Genomic DNA, 19,351 nt, shown 5'->3' with positions numbered 1-19,351 from the left:
TGCGGGGGCTTTCCTCCTGTCTGAACACAATGGAACAGCAGGGGTGATTGTTGTACTAACATACTCACATGTTAGTACAGCGGCTACGACCCGAGCTGTGAATTTGTTTTTTTGTTCAGCCCACTAGGTTGAACGAAAAAAATAAACTAGCAGTGTGTACTAGGCTTAAAGCACAGGACAATAGTAAATAGCAAACAAATGACAGAATGGCTTAAATAAAAACAAATTGCATTCTCATGCAGTCAGACCAGACTTCAATCTAAAATAAATGTGATGTGGCATGGCATGAAAATAAAAAGCTTTTTAAACAAATCTCTTTAAAGATCACAAGAACCATTTAGTGGGAAAATAGCTGCTAAAGGAGGTTTCCCTGGTTGTTAGGTATTAAGGTCCACATATTGTTACATTCTGTAAAATGTTTGATACAATTTTAATAGCAAACTTTTGTCCTGAGGCAGCAAAGCAAATGGAAACCATAATTCCTCCTTCACCATGCATCATAGTAGTATTGATGTTTTGGTGTGTGAACTTTTACATACTTGTACATAATACTGTACATTTCTGCCCAATCTTGTAATTTTGTTTCATCCATGAAGCACTGTCTCAGAAGCATTGCGGAGCACCCAGGTGATATTTTGAAAAGTTCACAACAACTTACTATTCTCAGTACAGTGAAAATAATTTGTAGCCTCTATCATCTTAATGCATTTCTACAATTCTTATCCTAAGGTCGTATTGCTGGAGAATTCTGAACATGGCTTCAGGCAGGTGGTTAGGATCTTGCTCCCCTCAGATACTCTAGTTGGAACATTAAGAAAACAGAACCATGGGAATGTGTGGGAAGTGGCACATCTGTATGGTATTAGGCATGGGAAATGCTAGATTGCCCAATACCCATCCAACTTGTTTGGGTATAAGAGACTTTGCGTTATCTTGCTCTTAGTGAGCTTATTTTGGCTAAATAATGAGGTTGTCTCCTGGAAATTCACAGTCTTGGAGGTATGCAGGATTATGTAAGTGACTTTGGTTGGTATTATTAAAGGGTATGTCAAATGTTAATCAGCTTTTTTGCATAAATGGTATAAACATACCCTAAAATGTAAATAATTTAACCACTTTACGACTGCCCGCCATGCGGCAGGTAGCCGCTCCTGCGCAAACCACCGTAGGTATACCTCGGTTGCGCACAGGGAGCTAGGGGGGCGAGCGTGCTCCCGCCCCCAGTCGTCAGTGTGCAGGGGGCAGGCGGCTCCGATTGCCGCCTGACACCCGCGATCCTTCCCCGCTGAGAGAGAAGGACGGTCGGCTGTTGTAAACACAGCTGACCGTTCTTCTCCCTGGAATGATCATAGAGCCCCTGTGATATTTCTATATAGGATCGCAGGTCTCTATGAGAATTTCACAAGCCACGCCCCCCACAGTTAGAATCACTCCCCTAGGCTCACATCTATTCCCTTGATCACCCACAATGTTAAACCCTTCCCTGCCAGTGTCATTATTACAGTAACAGTGCACCAAAAGTGTTAAAAATGTCAGTTAGGGGTCCGATCTGTCCGTCGCAATGTCGCAGTCCCGCTAAAAATCGCAGATCACGGCCATTACTAGTAAAAAAAATAAATAAAAAAAATGACATAAATCTTTCCCGTAGTTAGTAGATGCGATAACTTTTGTGCAAACCAATCAAAATACACTTAATGCGATTTTTTTTACAAAAAATATGTAGTGGAAAACAAATTGACCTAAAATGTTAAAAAATTTTAATTTTTACATTTTTTTTGGGGGGGGGGGGGGGTAGGTTATATAGCAGAATGTGAAAATGTTTTTTTTTTCAGAATTGTCACTCTTTTTGTTCATAGCGCAAAAAATAAAAATCTCACAGGTAATCAAATACCACCAAAAGAAAGCTCTATTTGTGGGGAAAAAGGACTTCAATTTCATTTAGGTAAAGTGCCGCACAGCCGCGCAATTATCCGTTAAAGTAACGCAGTGTCGAATCGCAAAATATGGCCTGGTCATTAAGGGGGCAAATTCTTCCAGTCCAGAAGTGGTTAACACTCTCCTCTTTGCTGTTAAAGTGCCAAGTATACTGTTTATTAAACTTGGATTGTATTTTTACAGTACAAAACATTGGTTTGGACTACATTCCAACACTGAGGTTTTTTTTTTAGGGGTGGAGCAAGATTCAAAAAAGCAAATCCTTTTCAGGAAGAGTGAACAGGAAAATAACCAATGTTTTTGTGACTTCTTTTTATAGGGCAGGACACCACAAAACGGATGTTCCTATATCAATAGTGCCCATACTCTGTGAAGCATCTTGATTCTTTAAATCTGAACTTCAAACTGTTGAATACACAGTTGAAAAACAGGTATGTAAACTGTATTAGCTACCAAAGGATATTCAATCCTGTTTAGGCAATATTGTGACCCACATATCCGACATCATTGACAGGTAAGCAACCTCATATTTTATTCTGCAATTAGGTTATAAAGTTTGGTCAAAAATCCAACTCATACCTACTCATTGGGAAAGTAGCACCATGTTGATGAAGTCATGGCTTATTCCCTGATATAGCAGAGCCTAATTCAGGATGTAATCATGCTGTGCAAGTTATTACTGTGCTGATATTTAAAAAAATCATAGCATTTTTAGAAAACTATTCAAAAACACATGTATTGAGCCTTCAATAAATAAATAATGAAATTAAAGTGTATCTAAACACAAAACTACCAATAGAGATGAACAATGGCAGACATGCTTGAAATCCAACCTGTATAACAACCATGGTTCTCTCCATAGATATAGTGGAGGAGTAAACGTATATCAGGGCACCAATAGCAGGAGGGCTCTAGGACCCAGTATCCGTCAGAACAGGAGAAGGGATCTAGGACCAAGCAACTCCATCAGCCCCTCACCTGGACCTTTATAAGGGAGCCAGCCCTTCTCTAAGTGCTGTTTGATCTTCAGTTGCTACCAACATTCCCATGTTTCCTGTGATTCCTGTTTCCCGACTCGGCTTGTTCCAGTTCTGTCTCCGGCTTGCTTCCTGACTTTGACCTTGGCTTGTTTAACGGATCTCCTCTGCTGGCTACCTGTACAGATTTTGGCTTCCACTTGGCCTTGTCTCCTCTGCTACCCCCCTGGCACCGAGCCTTGGCTTGAATCATCTACCCTCTGTCTCAGTGATCCTAATTACCTGCTACATCTCACAGGTGCCACCTGCCTGCAGTAGCCCCAACAGCACAACAGCAGTGTTCCTGAGCCCATTTCTGCAAGCAACTCTGCAGGTGACCTGTGCCACTTTGGGCCTAACTCCTCCTGTCTCATCTCCAGGGGAGTTCGGAACTTAGCTGCAAGGAAAGCCCTCTCTCCATTGGCCTCCAGCAATTGATACCTGATAGCATAGCTACCCCGCGACAAAAAATGACTCCCAGGAAAACCAGTTAAAACTACAGGGAAGTAAGCCTGAAAGAAACAAGCTAATGCATTCACCAAATTTAGGACTGGCTGCAATATATTTAATTCCTGTGTTTGGATATACTTACATAGTTTTTTTATGCCAGGAGCCCAGCTTTAAGATATTTAAACAATAAAGTTATGGCGGTGACCTAAAATGCTGCATATATTGAAATTAAATAGGACTGCTTAAACTTTTTGTCTAAAAGTTCAAATCATTAAGCAATAACAATCAATATACTAATAATTATTTTCAGCAATAGGAGCTGAAAATAAGGATCACTTGTGTGAAAATAATGATTCCTATTGTATGCATTATAGATTAGTGAATTGAGCCTTGTAATGAAGATCAGATCTCAGTTTAGGAGTCATTCATGCAGACATCCAGATAATTACAGAGATCACAAAACTTTTCTTGCAAATGTATAAAAGGTTTGTGACAAACACAGCAATGTAACCTTTATGCAGGCTTTCAAGTTACTCCTATAAAAAACTAAGTTGAAAACATTTTAACTTGAAGAACTGCTCTGTTTTTGACATTGATAATCTATTAGTTTAATGCTGCATACATTTGTGCACAACATCGATCCATTACAATAGAAAATGTTTTGCTAATAGCAATGATTTATTTCAATAGTCATTAGCATTCTGCATTTAGAATTCCTGGTCCGTCAGAACTAAATAACAGATCTATATAACAATGCCCCTGAATCTTGATATCAGAAATACAAATGAAAACCCCAGGCAGAAGCTCACTTTTCATGAATGTTTTATAAATGACTTAGTTATAGTATTATATTCATTGCTTACAAAGATGCCCTTATCTTCCCTTATTTGGAGATAAGACAAGGTGGTATCTCAAAGGCATTAGAACTAAAGAATTACAGGAAAAATGCTTTTTAAAATTAGTCAAAAGACATTTTTTACTTACATTGTGCTTTGTGAGATTTGAAATATTAGTTGATATAGATTGTAGCCACTCAATGCACTCATCAGCAGATAAACATTGAATTATTCCACTGCAAACACCATCTACCGCAGTGATCTGAAATGCGTTCTGCCTGTAAATACAGAAATGATTTAAGCACATTCAACTGAGACTAAACAACGTTTTACGATAACACAAACAAATATACAAAGGGTGGAACAAAAGATCATGGTTACAACACCATGCGTATTCAAAATAAAAAACACAAAAATCATAATTCTTCTGTATTTATTATATTTATATAGTGTAAACTATTTTTTCTCTTGCGCTTGATAGAGGATACAAACATTTGCATTATTGCCTTGGGCACATGCATTCTGGGGTTGATTCAGGGGTTCTGAATGATGGTGGAAACTTCAGAACCATAAGGGAAACAACCCACTCAAAAATGTGACTATTCATCAGAATTCATACATGACTAATTTCAGGATGGAATGACATCCTGAAATACTGTAGATCACAGCAAAGCAAGCATCACAACCAGTGTGACAAAGGTTTACTAATTGTTCATCCCTATCCTATTCCAGCCATCTGGTTATTCTTTGTAGCACACTTGCAAGATGTCATAGCTACACAAGACATACCACGGCCAGGTTGGAGAGGCTGAATGGGACAATCAGTCAACTTATTATCAGTACACCTTTAATAGACAGATGGGCAAACTGTCACCCTATACTGCTACATGTTCTGTTGTATATGCACAGACCCATAATGGGAGACCTATAAGTACATGGTACACTATTCTACCAACCAAGGGCACAAACTACTGTACTATTCTGGTATTCCTGCTGGCCTAGACCACGGTCTGTGCTACGCATACAGAAATCTGGCCAACACTATGTGAAACCCATGGTAACAGCAAGGAAGTTACCATAGTCGTCCTGAATCTGCCTTCATCTGCTTGTCCACAACCACTCCACCTTTTGGTTTTTCAGTCTGTCTGTCAGCAGCAGATAATCATAAAGCAGTGGTAAAAAGTGTCAGTATATGTGTGACTGGTACAGAAAGTGGTGAGCTACTATTTTCTTTTTCACTAGCTTTCTCATTATGAAGTCAGACGCAATATTCTATTGTTTTTCTACTGCAAATAGATCAAAGACTGGCAGCTTGTTAAAATGATGTACCCATAAGAACAAAGGTACCCCAGCTACAGAAAACACATCTAAGAGTAGTGCAGCCAGCTCCAGATAAAGGCAATAACGGATGCCCTTAAATTAGTCTATTTGGGTGCATTTTCCCACCTGATAGTGCCTCCATAGTTCTGCTTTAGTTAAATTTACCTAATTTGTTCTTATGATAGCAATAAGTCCCCAACTGTCCTATGTCCTCCAATGCATATAGTGAACCACTATATATATATATATAAAATGATATATACATATACACACACACACATGTATATACAAATTGTGACAGATAATTATACTTGGAGCCTTCGTTATAAAGCATAGTGAATTGACCTTAATGTGGCTATATCACCGCTTTCAACTGGACCCTTAGTAAATACAAATCAGTAAATAAGTAAATAAATATATCTGACCAGACTGGGATAAACATTATACAAGAGTTGTTTTACTAATATTGCTATTTTCTCATGAGAAGATGTCAATAACAAAACAAATCCCACTACTCAAATCATACATTTACCCTAGGTTCACATATCCGCTTTTTATGCGGGCCGTTTTTTGCACATGCATGGCAGCCTATTCAAATGAATAGGCTGCTGTGCCTGCGTTTCCACAAAAAAGTGCACCTTTTCAAAAACGCAGCCGCAGGGAATCGCATAATCTAAAAAATCGATCTAAATTCTAAATGCGATTTCCCTGTGGTTCCCAGGCCAACAAGCTTGCTGCATTCTGAGATGCGTGGTGGGAGGACATTTAAAATTAAGGGCAGCTCCAAACGTCTCCTAAGAGCAGCACAATTTGACTGTGGGTGGTTGCATGTGTGGGAACAAATGTGATTCCCGCAGCCACACGCAGAGGTGTGATCCAAGCCTCATTGTGGCTCTACATTTCTTTTCTTTAAAGCCTTGGCTATACTTCTCCTAGTGGGTGCTGGAATGCTGGAGGGGCAGATCCGAGAGCCAGTGATAACTGAGTGACCAGCAGTGTTTGATCGCTCAGTTCTCGGGGTAGAGTGGGTAGGAGACACCTGCAGCTGGGTTCAGTGCTACAGCCATCTAGGCGAGTAAGATTTATTTATTTTTTGCTATTCCAATAATTTTCTTTTAAAAGAATAGTAACGGTGACTTCTAAATTAATAGAAAGTCTAATAAAATGAACTCTTTATTTCTCTCCTTTCCAATTCTCCATCTGATGCTTCTCTAAAAATGTCTTCACTAAGTCACTTAGGCTTAAAGTTTTACTTTTCTCATCCCCATAGAAATATAGAAAAGTGAGGGCAGAAAAAGACCAAGTATTCCATCGAGTCTGCCCATTTTTTTTTTTATTTTTTTTTGGCTTTTGTTTCTTTCGTTAACTTTTTTGTATAGAGTCATATTTTTCATATACTCTTTTGAATATAGATCTGTTTGTCCCAAGAATGCCATTTACTGTTGACTGTCTCACTACATCTTCTGGTAGTTTACTCCAAGCATCAACTACTCTTTCAGTAAAAAAATACTTTGCAAGATTAATTTTGATTAACTTTCCGCCAGTAAGGTCATGTCCCTGTGTTCTTGATTTTGGTTTCATATTGAAAAAACTGCCCTCCTGTACCTTATTCACCCTTTTAAAACAAGAGAAGTATAGGGATTGTTTTTTGTTTCAGAATCATACTTACCTAGATGGATTCAGCATTAGTCCGATGCTGCATCCGTCCCCCACCAGCTCTAAGATTGAGAGCCAAGCAATCAAACAATGCCAATCAATAGGTTCTCACAGCTCCCTGAGCAGAGAGCTGTTGACTGTCAGTCAGCAGCTCTCTGCTCTACCCCCCCTCCCATGCTCACTGGAGCGCCGTGCTGTGGAAGGGATGGGAAGCTGAGCCGGGTGCCAGTCCAAAAGGCTTGTCGGTGGATTCCGGCTATAGGGTTGCGATCTTTCGTGAGCCTGGACTAGCACTGACATCAGCCGACAGCGGGTTTTAGCCCTCTGTCTCCTGAAAGCGGGTCACGGGGTGCAGAATGAACTGCACTCCTGTTATCCACAGGAAAATCACAGCCAAACAAGCTTTTGCTGTATTTCTCCTTTAACCACTTTACAACCGGAGGATTTTGCTGTCTTCCGTCCAGGCCACTTTTTGCGATTCGCCGCTGTGCGACTTCAACTGACAATTGCGCGGTCGTGCAACGCCGTACCCAAACGAAATTTACGTCCTTTTTTTCCCACAAACAGAGCTTTCTTTTGGTGGTATTTGATCACCTGTGCGATTTTTACTTTTTGCGCTATAAACAAAAAAAGAGCGTTTATTTTGAAAAAATAACAATATTTTTCACATTTTTTTATATGAAATTCCCCCCAAAAAAGATGTAAAAACCAATTTTTTTAAAAGTTTTTGGCCAATTTGTTTTATGCTACATATGTTTGGTAAAAAAAATCGCAATAAGCGTATTTTGATTGGTTTGCGCAAAAGTTATTGCGTTTACTAACAAAGGGAAAGATTTCTGTCATTTTTGGTGTTTTTTTTTAACGCGTAATGGCGGCGATCTGCGATTTTTTTTGCGGGACTGCGACATTGCGGCGGACAGACCGGACCCCTGACTGACATTTTTGACACTTTTGGGGGTACCAGTGACATTACTGCAGTAATCAGTGCTATATATATGCACTGTTACTGTAAAAATGACACTGGCAGGGAAGGGGTTAATTTTATTGGAGAGGGAGGGGTTAATGTATGCCTGGTGCTTACTGACGTGTAGGGGGGGAGGTGACTATGTGATTCATGGACAGATCGGATGTCCAGCTATGCTGAACAGTCCGATCTGTCACTCCCTGTCACTATGGAGATCCGCCCGCTGTGTTTACACACAGCGGGCGGATCTCCAGACTCGATCCCCGACGATCGGGTAAGAGCAGCGGCGATCGCCGCTGCTCCTCCCCTGGCCCGACTCCCGCTGTGAATGAAAACAGCGGGAGCGAGCCTCCGGCGGCGCGCAATCGCCGCCCAGAAGGGGAGGAGTCCAGTCACGTTAATACTACGTGGCTGGACGGGAACGAGCCACTCTGCCGCAGTAGTATTACTGTGAGCGGTTGCAGAGTGGTTAAAGGCTTCAGTCGTGCCTCCTCTTTCCTCTAGACTGTACATATTAAGTTCCTAAAGCCGCTCTCAATAGGTTTTATCCCCCAAACCTTTAACCATTTTTGTCACCCGTCTCTGGACTCATTCTATTTCATCGATATCTTTCTGTAATTGAGGTATTAAGAACTGGACACAGCATTCTAAATGAGGTCTCACCAAAGATCTATAGATGGGAATCAGAACCTCATTCCTCCTTCTGGTGATGCCTCTAATGATGCATCCTAGAGCTCTATTAGCTTTTCCCGCACCGTTTGGTCGCACTGTTTGCTCATTTTGCAATCATCTGAAATAAGTATCCTCAATATTTTTTTCCTCTGTAGTGCTGGCCAACACTGTATCCCCAAAATGTACTCCCCCAGGAGATTATTTTTCCTTAGGTGCGTTGTTTTGCATTTAGAAACATTGAACTGCAGTCTCCACTGCTTTGACCAATCTTCCAGCAAGGCCAAATCATGTTTCATGTTACAGTCACCTCCAGGAATTTCAATCCTATTACACACCTTTGTCTCATCAGCAAAAAGACATACCTTCCCCAACAAACCTTTAGTTATATCACTTATATATAGATTAAATAGAACAGGACCTAGTACAGAGCCTTGTGATACACCACTAGTGACTGGTCTCTGTTCCGAGTGAACCCTATTTAAAACCACACTCTGGTATCTATCTATCCTTTAGCCAACTGCATATCCTCTGAACCACCAAAGGGTTAAGTCCTACCTTGTACAACTTTTGTATTAAATTATGTGGAACTGTATCATTCCTTGCTGATATCAAGTTATGCTATGTCCACAGCACCACCCTGGTCCAAAACATTGGTAATATAATCAAAACATTAAATCAGATTTGTCTGACATAATCTGCCCTCAGTAAAGCCATGCTGCTTTGGGTCCAGCAAGTTGTGCATTTTTAAGTGATCAATGATCCTTCTTTTCAGGAGTTATTCCATTACCTTGACTACACCTGATTTTAAACTCACTGGCCTGTAATTGCCAGCTTCTACCTTGCTATTGTGGATAGGCACAATATTAGCTGCCTGACAGTCATGGGGAACTTCTCCTGTTAGAAGAGATTGATTAAAAAGATTTGTTAATGGTCCAACAACTATACCTCAAAGTTCTCTTAGAACTCTGGGATGAATACCGTCAGGGCCCGCTTTATTAAGCTTTAACCGAGGTAGTTCCTCTGCTTCCTCTGTCTCCAGAAATCTTAAAAATGAACCATCATTATTATAACCAATATGATTCCTCATCTTGTTATTGTTAGTGCAATTTATTTCCCATTAGTGCATTTTAATTATCCCATTGTATCTTTTCCTTCTATCACTAATGTACCTAAAAAAGGTTTTATCTCCTTTCTTAATAGATTTACCAATTTCCTCCCCTTTCTGTGCTTTGGCAGCACTGACAATGTGTTTGGCCTTTTTTTAAACTGTCAGCTACAACTGTTTCCTTGAATCTTCTATATGCTAATTATTTTTTGTTTTCCTTTACTATCTTACTCACCTTATTAGTGAACCGTATTTTTTTTTTCCTTCTGTTTATTCTCACTAACTTGCATGGGATATAATCTAGTTGCCTCAAGGATGGTAGAATTTCCATGGTAGAGTTTTTAGCAAAAAAATTAAACAATACATGTTTTGATAACATAAATTTCCATGGGTCCATGACAATACAAACGTGGTATTGCAAGTAGGGTATCCTTATGTCATCCACACTATGTCACAATAACTGCATACTTCATAACTGAATATGTTTAGTTACAAGATACACCCAGTGATCTATCTTTCACCTAGCACCAAGGTGATCCAGAACGTCATGGTCCCCACCCCTCCTCCAGAAAAATAGAACTAAATGGGGTCCGAAAGGAGGAAAGGAGAAACTGTATTGAAGTGTTTGAAGGGGAGTGGTATCCCCTCCGACCATATTGTCCAAAAGAATGAAAAAGGAAAAGAAGAAGAAGTGGAAGAAAATAAAAAGTACAAGAGAGTAGTAGTGTAAGGAAATGGTAGTATCCCAGAAAGAGGTGAGTGCACTCCATGAAACTCCGCTATCGGAGTTACCTCAAATTACAGAGATACAGATACTTGATCCAGGGTTTCCATGTTTTGTCAAACTTAGCTCTTTTGTCTAAGAGGGCTGCCGAGAGATGCTCGTTTACCATAATCCATGTTAGTTTGTGTTTTACCAGGTCGAACAGGATAGTTGGTGATCTCCTAAGATCTGGCTATTGCCAGTCTGGCCGCCGTGAAAATAAAAACTATTAATTTTTCTGCTTGGCTTGGTATTCCCACAGTGGAGAGCTCCAGCAGGGCTTGCTGTGGTGATTTAGTTAGGTTGATTTGCGTTAGCGAATAAATAAAATTGTAAATCCGGATCCAAAAGCATTTCACCTTTGGGCATGACCACCACGTATGCAGTACCGTGCCCTCCATGCCACATCCCCGGAAACATATGGAAGAAGCTCCCTCCACATATGCAGCTAGTCTCACAGGAAACATGTACCATCTCATTAACACCTTATAGTTGGCCTCTATCAATGCTGTATTTATGTATGATCGTGATGCACTTTGGGCTATCTGAAACCATTCATCAATTTTGAATGTTACATTGATATCATGTTCCCATTTCTGCATATAGAATAGTTTTGCTGATTTTGAGGTCAGGATGCTATACATTTTTGAAATATGACCTGTGTGCTTATCATATGACCCACACAAATACTCCATTGAGGTAGAGAGATTAGAAATAGTTTGCAGGGATTTCAAGAAGTGTGTAATATGAATGTGACGGTAAAACTCTGAGTTAGGAAGTTGATATTTATCTCTTAAAGCAGTTCTAGTCAGGATTCCTCTATTATCACAACAGTCAGCTATACGGATTAAACCTTTATTAGTCCACCATGCAAAGTTGCGCAGGTTGAGACCTGGGGTAAAGTCCGGATTACTGGTTAGGGGAGCCAGGGAGGTGTGAGGAGACTTGAAGCCGTACGGTTTCATTAATCTATCCCACAAACTTAATGAGAATGAGATAGTAGGACATAGCATTATTGGTCTATCCTTTGGTTTCAGCCACATCAAGTGACTAATTGGTTTTGTGGGATATTGTGCTGATTCCATTTTCATCCACGCTAACTGGTGAGAAGAGTGAAAATGAATTAGTTGGGACAACTGTGCTGCATGATAATAGTTTATAAGATCTAGAGCTCCCAGACCTCCCCTTGATTTGGGTGTGAATAATGTGCTCTTGTTTACCCGAGGTCTCTTTTTCCCCCCACACAAATTGCAGGGTTTTGGTTTGAAATCCACGTAAGTCTGACATTTTAATTGAAATAGGGAGGGTTCTAAATAGATAGAGAAATCTAGGCAAAAGATTAATCTTGATCATGTACAGTCTGCCCGACCATGGTGGGGGGGGGGGGGGGTTCCCCATCTATGTAGATCCATTAACATTCTCCTATATAGGGGAGGATAATTTGCTTGATATAAGGTGTCGACCGTGGGGGTCAAATGGATGACTAAATAGGGAAGAGCCTTCTCCTGCCATTTAAATGGGAATGAATTCTGTATTTGAGTGATGGTGGCTGTGTCTAAGTTTAGGTTCATGGCGAATGATTTAGAGTGGTTAATGGGGATGGTAGAATTTAATACCCACTGCTTACTTACTCCTGCCATTTTACTCCAACCAGAGGCATAACTAGAACCTTCAGGGCCCGGTGCAAGAAACCATAAAGGGCTCCCCTGACCCCCCCCTCCAACCGGGCCCCAGGCTTCCAATTTTGGAAGGGCGTCCATAGAAAGCCTCCCAGAACCTTGCCTCCCGCATGCTCCCTGGGGTGATAAGCTGATCACTTGTAATCAGACTTGCCTGTTATGGACAGCTCTTTCCTCCCATGTGTCTGTGTGAGGAAAGGGTAGCTGTTAACCGGAAAGACTGTCACCGATCATCAGTGCAGCCCCATCAGTGCCAATCGGTGTAGCTTATCAGTGCTGCCCATCAGGGCCAACTATTAGTGCTCATCAATGTCACCTATTAGTGCTGCCTATCAGTGTCACTTATCAGTGTTCATCAATGCCGCCTATCAGTGCCAATCAATTCTGCCTATCAATGCCACCAATCAGTGCTCATCACTGCCGCCTATCAGTGCCAAATAGTGTCACCTATCAGTGCTCCTTAATGCCACCTATCAGTGCCCATAAGTGCTGCCTATCAATGCTCATCAATGCCCATCAGTGTTGCCTATCAGTGCTGTCTATCAGTGCCCATCAGTGTGACACGTATACGTGCTCATCAATGCCACCTATCAGTGCCCATTAGTCCTGCCTATCATTGGTCTCAATGCCGCCAATTAGTTCTGCCTATCAGTGCCATCTATCAGTGCTCATTAGTGCTGCCTATTAACCCTATCAGTGCCATCTATCAGTGCTCATCAATGCCGCCTATCAGTGTCTATCAGTGAAGCCTATCAGTGCTGCCCATCAGTGCTCATCAATGCCATCAGTACCCATCAGTACAGCCTATCAGTGCTGCCTATCAGTGCTCATCAATGCCGCCTCCCTCCTCAGCAGGACTCTGAGCTGAGAGCATCTCTCTCATAAAGCTCAGAGCCTGTACTAACAGTTCCTCCTCCCCTTCCCTCGCAGGGATGGGAGAGGAGAGAGCCAATCTACTATTTTTTTCCCCTCCCCTTTCCTGGTGTGTGCACTGCATGAAGTGTGAGCTGCTTAGCTTCACACTTCATGAGATGCACACAGGAGGAGAGGGAGGAAGGAGAAGAAGCAAATCCTCTCGCATCCATGCGAGGGAGAAGGGAGGGAGGAAGGAAAACTGTAAGTGCCAGCTCTGAGCTGTATGGGAGTGATACTCTCAGCTGAGAGCCCTGTGGCTAGCAATCCCTCTGGGGCCCGGCGACAGAATGACAGGGCCTGGTCGCAAGTGCAACCTTTGTGACCCTGGTAGTTTCACCACTGACTCCAACCTTTCAATTAATTTTTTTATGTTTACCTATTTCAGCAGAATTTGTCCTTTTAAATCATACATAGAAGATTATCCTAGTATAGCAAAGTATTTTATTAGGAAGGTTAAAACAACATAAAACTATTCACATGATAAAGTGCATTACTAAGCCCTGATACAGCACTGAAAACCCTCCTGTGGAGTTGATATGCATATTGATGTAAACCATGTTCATCATTAAGACGTGGCTCCCTCACTGCCCACTCACCACGGTTCTCCCAATAGGACTTTCTCAAGAGCTCAGTCAATAATTGCATTCTTCTATCCTTGCAAATTTTTGCACATTAATCAACAAGCCTGGTGTATCAATCCTATTTTATGATTTTCCAACACATGGAAAATATATAGTATTCTTAATAAAATATTCTAACAGCTGCCACTGCACACATGTAAAAGAAAATGGTCTGAGGTGCTCAGCAAAGTATGAAGTACAAATAGTCCAAAAGATAAGGCAGCACCATTGGGGCTTGAAAGGTTTGAAAGGTGAGCACACTGTGATTAAGTTTTATTTTGATGTTTCGATAAGACACAAGCTTGTCTTTATACAGTGTGTGTATATATAACCAATAGTTTTAGACTATATTCAAATTGTCTATAATAAGAAGTTAAATCAGTTAAATATACAGTTGCTCACCTGCTCACTATTATAATCTACTGTCTTTTCTTGCAGCAACTTTCTGCTATTCTGCTATTTCATGAACCTTTAAAGAATTCCTTTTGTATCCTTTTTTTTAACAAATTTCCCCATTACGGTGTATTTTTTTTTTTTTTTTTTTTTAAATAGTCCTTTATAGAACTACAGTTCCTTGTTAGTCTGAAAAACTGACCCTTAGGTATGTTATTTATCCATTTGACGTGGAGACAACTAGAGACAGAGAACTATGAAATCCTATCAGTCTCTTTAAAGAATGTCTTGTCAATGTTTTTCCTTCCACTCTAAAGATTGTTAGATCAAAAAAAAAAAAAAAAAAAATGTACTCTATTCACATGATAGAAAAACCTATTAGGCTCAATTTCATTCTTTTTTTTTTTTTTTTTTTCAAAATATGCATTAACAATTATGTATCCCCTTTCCAAATGATGAATATGCTGCATCATCTACCATTTTTTTGTATATTTCTAGTTGTGGTCATCTTTCTTAGAATATAATTAATTTCTCTCCAATCAGTTCGTACAGAAGTTTGCGAGACTAGGGAAAAATTATTTCCCTTATTACAAAAGAAGTTATGATTTAATGCTCATTCCAGGGATTCCATTTGAAACCTTTACTATTTTAAGATATTTGGGATCTTTCTTTCAATTACATTTTATGGGCTTAATAGCCACTGGGTTTTGAGGTGACATCTGCCATAGAGAATATGAAATCTTATACATTTTAAATACAATTAGGTAGCCATGGATTTAGTGTGTACATATAGAAAAAAATATCAATGACATAGAATCAAGAAAATGTATTTAAGCATGGATAAAAGGCACAAAAGCAGAGAATACTGCAAGGCAAAAAATACTGTATGTCTATATACGGTTCATATAAATGTAATGATCCAAGAAAATCCATATTTAAATTCGGCAGATTTGGAATAAACTTCTTCAGGAGTACATGTGAATGGAATCAATATGATGGAACCCAACTCGCTTATTCTTAAAACAGGCAACGGATAATATTAGCTACAGTCACCATCATGTGGAATATCTCCATCCCATAGGGGAGAGGCCGACGTGGAGAAGTGAGGTCCACTTTTTCCACACTTTTACAGGTTCCAAAAACAGTATGCAGGCACCTGCTGGTATATCCAAGGCCCTGTGATACACGGATTCGGCAGTCTATAAATAAATCTTTACAAGAGAAACTCTATATGTATACAAACACATCCTGGGACTTCAAAATAACAAAAGAAGCCTTTCCCTCCTCCACAAAATTTAGATTAAAACAATAGATGGATCATATAGGCATGTCAAACGCAATGTCAGGTCCAGCCCTATCTCGTTCGACATAACTCTGTCTCTCTGGGATGAAGATATTCCAATTGATGGTGACTCTAGCTGATATTGTTTGTAAGCGTGTTTTTAAGAATAAGCAATTTGGGTTCCATTGTATTGATTGAATGCACATGGAAGTACATTCAGAAGAACAAAGGATTTAATTAGAAATTTGTTCCACTGTTATTTACTACAAGAAAACCATAACTTCAAGCTCTGGCTGAACAAGGGCAAGGGTGCTTACTTCCCTTAAAGGGACCACAGCCCAAATATTGATGCTATGTAACACCCATCCAGGACCCAACCTTGGTGACCTCCACATTTCCCCCCCCCCCCTGCCTCAACATGGAGGTGTTGGGAGGCACCATCAGACACCATACAATGCACTCAGGAGAGCGCATTGGCATTCTAAAGCTGTCTCCCGGGCCGAAACTCTACCACAAAATTGAATTCCTGGGGGGGCAGGAACCACCTCGTCACCCTGGCATTGGTCTGGTTGTTTTGTCACATCCAGGTTAACGGGGCATGGTCAGACACCAGGAGAAACTTCCGACCCAGCAGGAAGTAGCACAGAGAGTCCAGTGCCCAATTGATGGTGAGACCCTCCTACTCCACCACAGCGTAGTTTCTCTCTGCTGTCATCAGTTTCCTACTGAGAAAAAACTACGTGGTGCTCTTCCCCATTGACCACTTGCGACAAGACTGCACCCAGTCCAGCATTCGAGGCATCTGTCTGTACTACAAATTCTTTGAAAAAATCTGGGGCTACTAGCCCTGGATGCTCAAACAATGCGGTTTAAAGCTTCTGAAAAGCATCCTCAGCCTCTGCATTCCACGTTATCACAGACTTCCTCTCTTTTGTCAAGTCCATCAATGGGGCCGCAATAGTAATGAAGTTGGGGGCAAACCTTTGATAGTAGCCGACTATGCCCAGAAAGGCCCTGACCAGTTTTTTTGTTAGGGGGCAGGGCCAGTTCTGGATGGCTTCTACCTTGTTACATAGTTAGTGAGGTTGAAAAAAGACATCAGTCCATCCAGTTCAACCTATGATGTGTGTGCGTGTCTACTGTTAACCGCACATTGCATACCCCTGTATGTTGTGGTCTTTAACCTTCTTAGCGGTATTCCCGAGCGTGGCTCGGGGTTACATTTCAGAGCCAAAAGCGGTAACCCCGAGCCACACTCGGGGTACCGCCAGAAGCGTCGCTGGATCCTGTAAAAGAGGTTACTTACCTTGTCACTGGGATCCAGCGATGTATGCGCGCGGTATGCGGCAGCGGATCTTTCTCCCGATCCTCTCTGTGCCCCGTTTTCCGTCTCCTGCGATGTGACGTTCGCAGGGGGGGTGGAACCGGCGGCAAATTCAAATGTAAAACACACCAAACACACTGATACCATTCAAAATAAAATAAATTCACATTACATTGCCCCCCAGTGCCCTTTCCTGCAGTTTTACTGTACTTTTTATGTATGTGTATATATATATATATATATATATATATATATATATTGTGAGGGATTAGCTCGGTGGTAGGCGTGGTTGCCCCCTTTGGGGGTGCGTTTACACAAGGAGATAGCCGAGAAGTGGTTGCAAAAACAGTGTATGAGTTTTATTCTTGCAATTTTTCTTCACACAAGTGCAAGCTCCAAAAACAGCATAATTCAAAATAAACATAAATAAAATAAATCCTTGCCACTGTGGGCGGCTACCTTCACACACTGGAACCTATCTAATGAAGTCTGTCCCCAACCTACTGTTGGGCAGACTTGGCTGATCACACAGCAGACTCTCACTAGTCCATGTTTTATCTCTTCACATTGAACATGTCCCTTTTCCTGTAAGCTTGTATCCAGCCACCATGCAGCACACAAACACTTGTTACACCAGCTCAGTCTCCCAGGTGTGTAACCAGCTCCTACTTCCCACCCCCACTGACACTACTTCCTGTCTTTAAGAGCTGGTCTCTCTGGGAGACAGCTTAACCATTGCCTTCCTGTGAACCCCATACTTCCCTTAAAGGGACCACAGCCCAAATATTGGTGCTATGTAACACCCATCCAGGACCCAACCTTGGTGACCTCCACAATAGGTAAAATTGATCCATGGAATATCTGATTGCCTCTTGGGGGGATCAGGAATTATTTTTTTTCCCCTGCTGTAGCAAATTGGATCATTCTTTGCTTGGTTTTTCGTCTTCCTTTGGATCAACTGTAGGTATAGGATTGTGTATATGGGATTGTATGTTTTTTTTTTTTTTTTTACTATAGGTTGAACTAGATGAACTTGTGTCTTTTTTTTAACCTGACTATGTAACTATGTAAATGTAGTAGTAGTACAAAGCTGTTGAGGGTTTTTTTTTTCCTGTCTCTGTACCTCTTGGAGATTTCTCCATACCTCCTGTCCTATTCATAGAACCAGGGCAGGAACTGAAGGAAAATATCCACTGTGAGGCCACAGAGAGAAATAACAGTCTAAGTTTCAAACTTTATCCAATATTAATAAAATAAAGCTGTGTTTAGAGATACATTTTAAGGTTATGGTATGTTTAAGTCTGTATACCTGAAATGACCTGAGCACTGAGTCATGTTGCAGAGTCAGGTTTAAGCTATATATGAGTTTTGTGCATCGTCTGGGTGTCCAGTCACCTTCATTTTTAAAAAAAACCCAAGGAGAAGGTGTGCAAATGATGTGTAGATACACACTAGCAGACTGTATATTTTAACCACTTAAGCCCCGGAAGATTTTACCTCCTTCCTGACCAGGGGGTATTTTGCGATTCGGCACTGCGTTACTTTAACGGACAATTGCGCGGTCGTGCGATGCTGTACCCAAACAAATTTTACGTCCTTTATTTCCCACAAACAGAGCTTTCTTTTGGTGGTATTTGATCACCTGTGCGATTTTTTGATCATGCGCTACAAACAAAAAGAGCGACAATTTTGCAAAAATAACAATATTTTTCACATTTTTTTACAGGAAATTCCCCCCCAAAAAATGTAAAAATTAAAATTTCTGCTACCTATGTTTGGTAAAAAAAAATCACAATAAGCGTATTTTGATTGGTTTGCGCAAAAGTTATTACGTTTACTAACTAAGGGAAAAAATTTTGTAATTTTTGTTGTTTTTTTTTAACGCGTAATGGCGTTGATCTGCGATTTTTTTGCGGGACTGCGACATTGCGGCGGACAGATCGGACCCTTGACTGACATTTTTGACACTTTTGGGGGTACCAGTGACATTACTACAGTAATCAGTGCTATACATATGCACTGTTACTATAAAAATGACACTGGGAGGGAAGGGGTTAACTGTATTGGAGAGGGAGGGGTTAAGTGTGTCCCTAGGGGCGTGTTTCTAACTGTCATTGGATGTGGCTAGTGGTGTAATAGCACAGATCAATGGTCCTACATAGCAGGACAGAGTGATCTGTGTTTTTACACAGGGGAGAATGGCAGGCGGCTTTGTTTACACTAGCCGCCTGCCTTTCTCCCTCTCTGCCCGACGATCGCGAGTGACGATTCCGGCGGCGCGCGCTCGCCCCCTATTCGCTCCCAGGCTAGTGACGTACCGGTAAGTCACTTTGCCTGGGAGGGGCTGACCACCGCCGTATATAGTCGGGCGGCAGTCGGCAAGTGGTTAAAGCATCATTTTATTGTTAATCTTCAAGAGCC

At 41.0% G+C, this 19,351-nt stretch overlaps 1 protein-coding gene across 2 annotated transcripts in view; it reads right to left on the bottom strand.

Moving 5' to 3' along the window:
- SNTG1 (syntrophin gamma 1) overlaps positions 1 to 19,351 on the bottom strand; it is a 914,265-nt gene that overhangs the window by 106,090 nt on the left and 788,824 nt on the right. For both annotated transcript variants that reach the window (XM_082259744.1, XM_082259745.1), the window contains one exon: positions 4,386 to 4,515. In XM_082259744.1, the coding sequence (XP_082115870.1) occupies positions 4,386 to 4,515 (130 nt within the window). The remainder of the gene's footprint in view (positions 1 to 4,385; positions 4,516 to 19,351) is intronic.

The sequence above is a fragment of the Pelophylax lessonae genome (genome assembly GCF_965119305.1).
Source record: "Pelophylax lessonae genome assembly, chromosome: 5".
Classification (NCBI taxonomy): Eukaryota; Metazoa; Chordata; class Amphibia; order Anura; family Ranidae; genus Pelophylax; species Pelophylax lessonae.
This window is presented reverse-complemented; position numbering and strand designations above follow the sequence as displayed.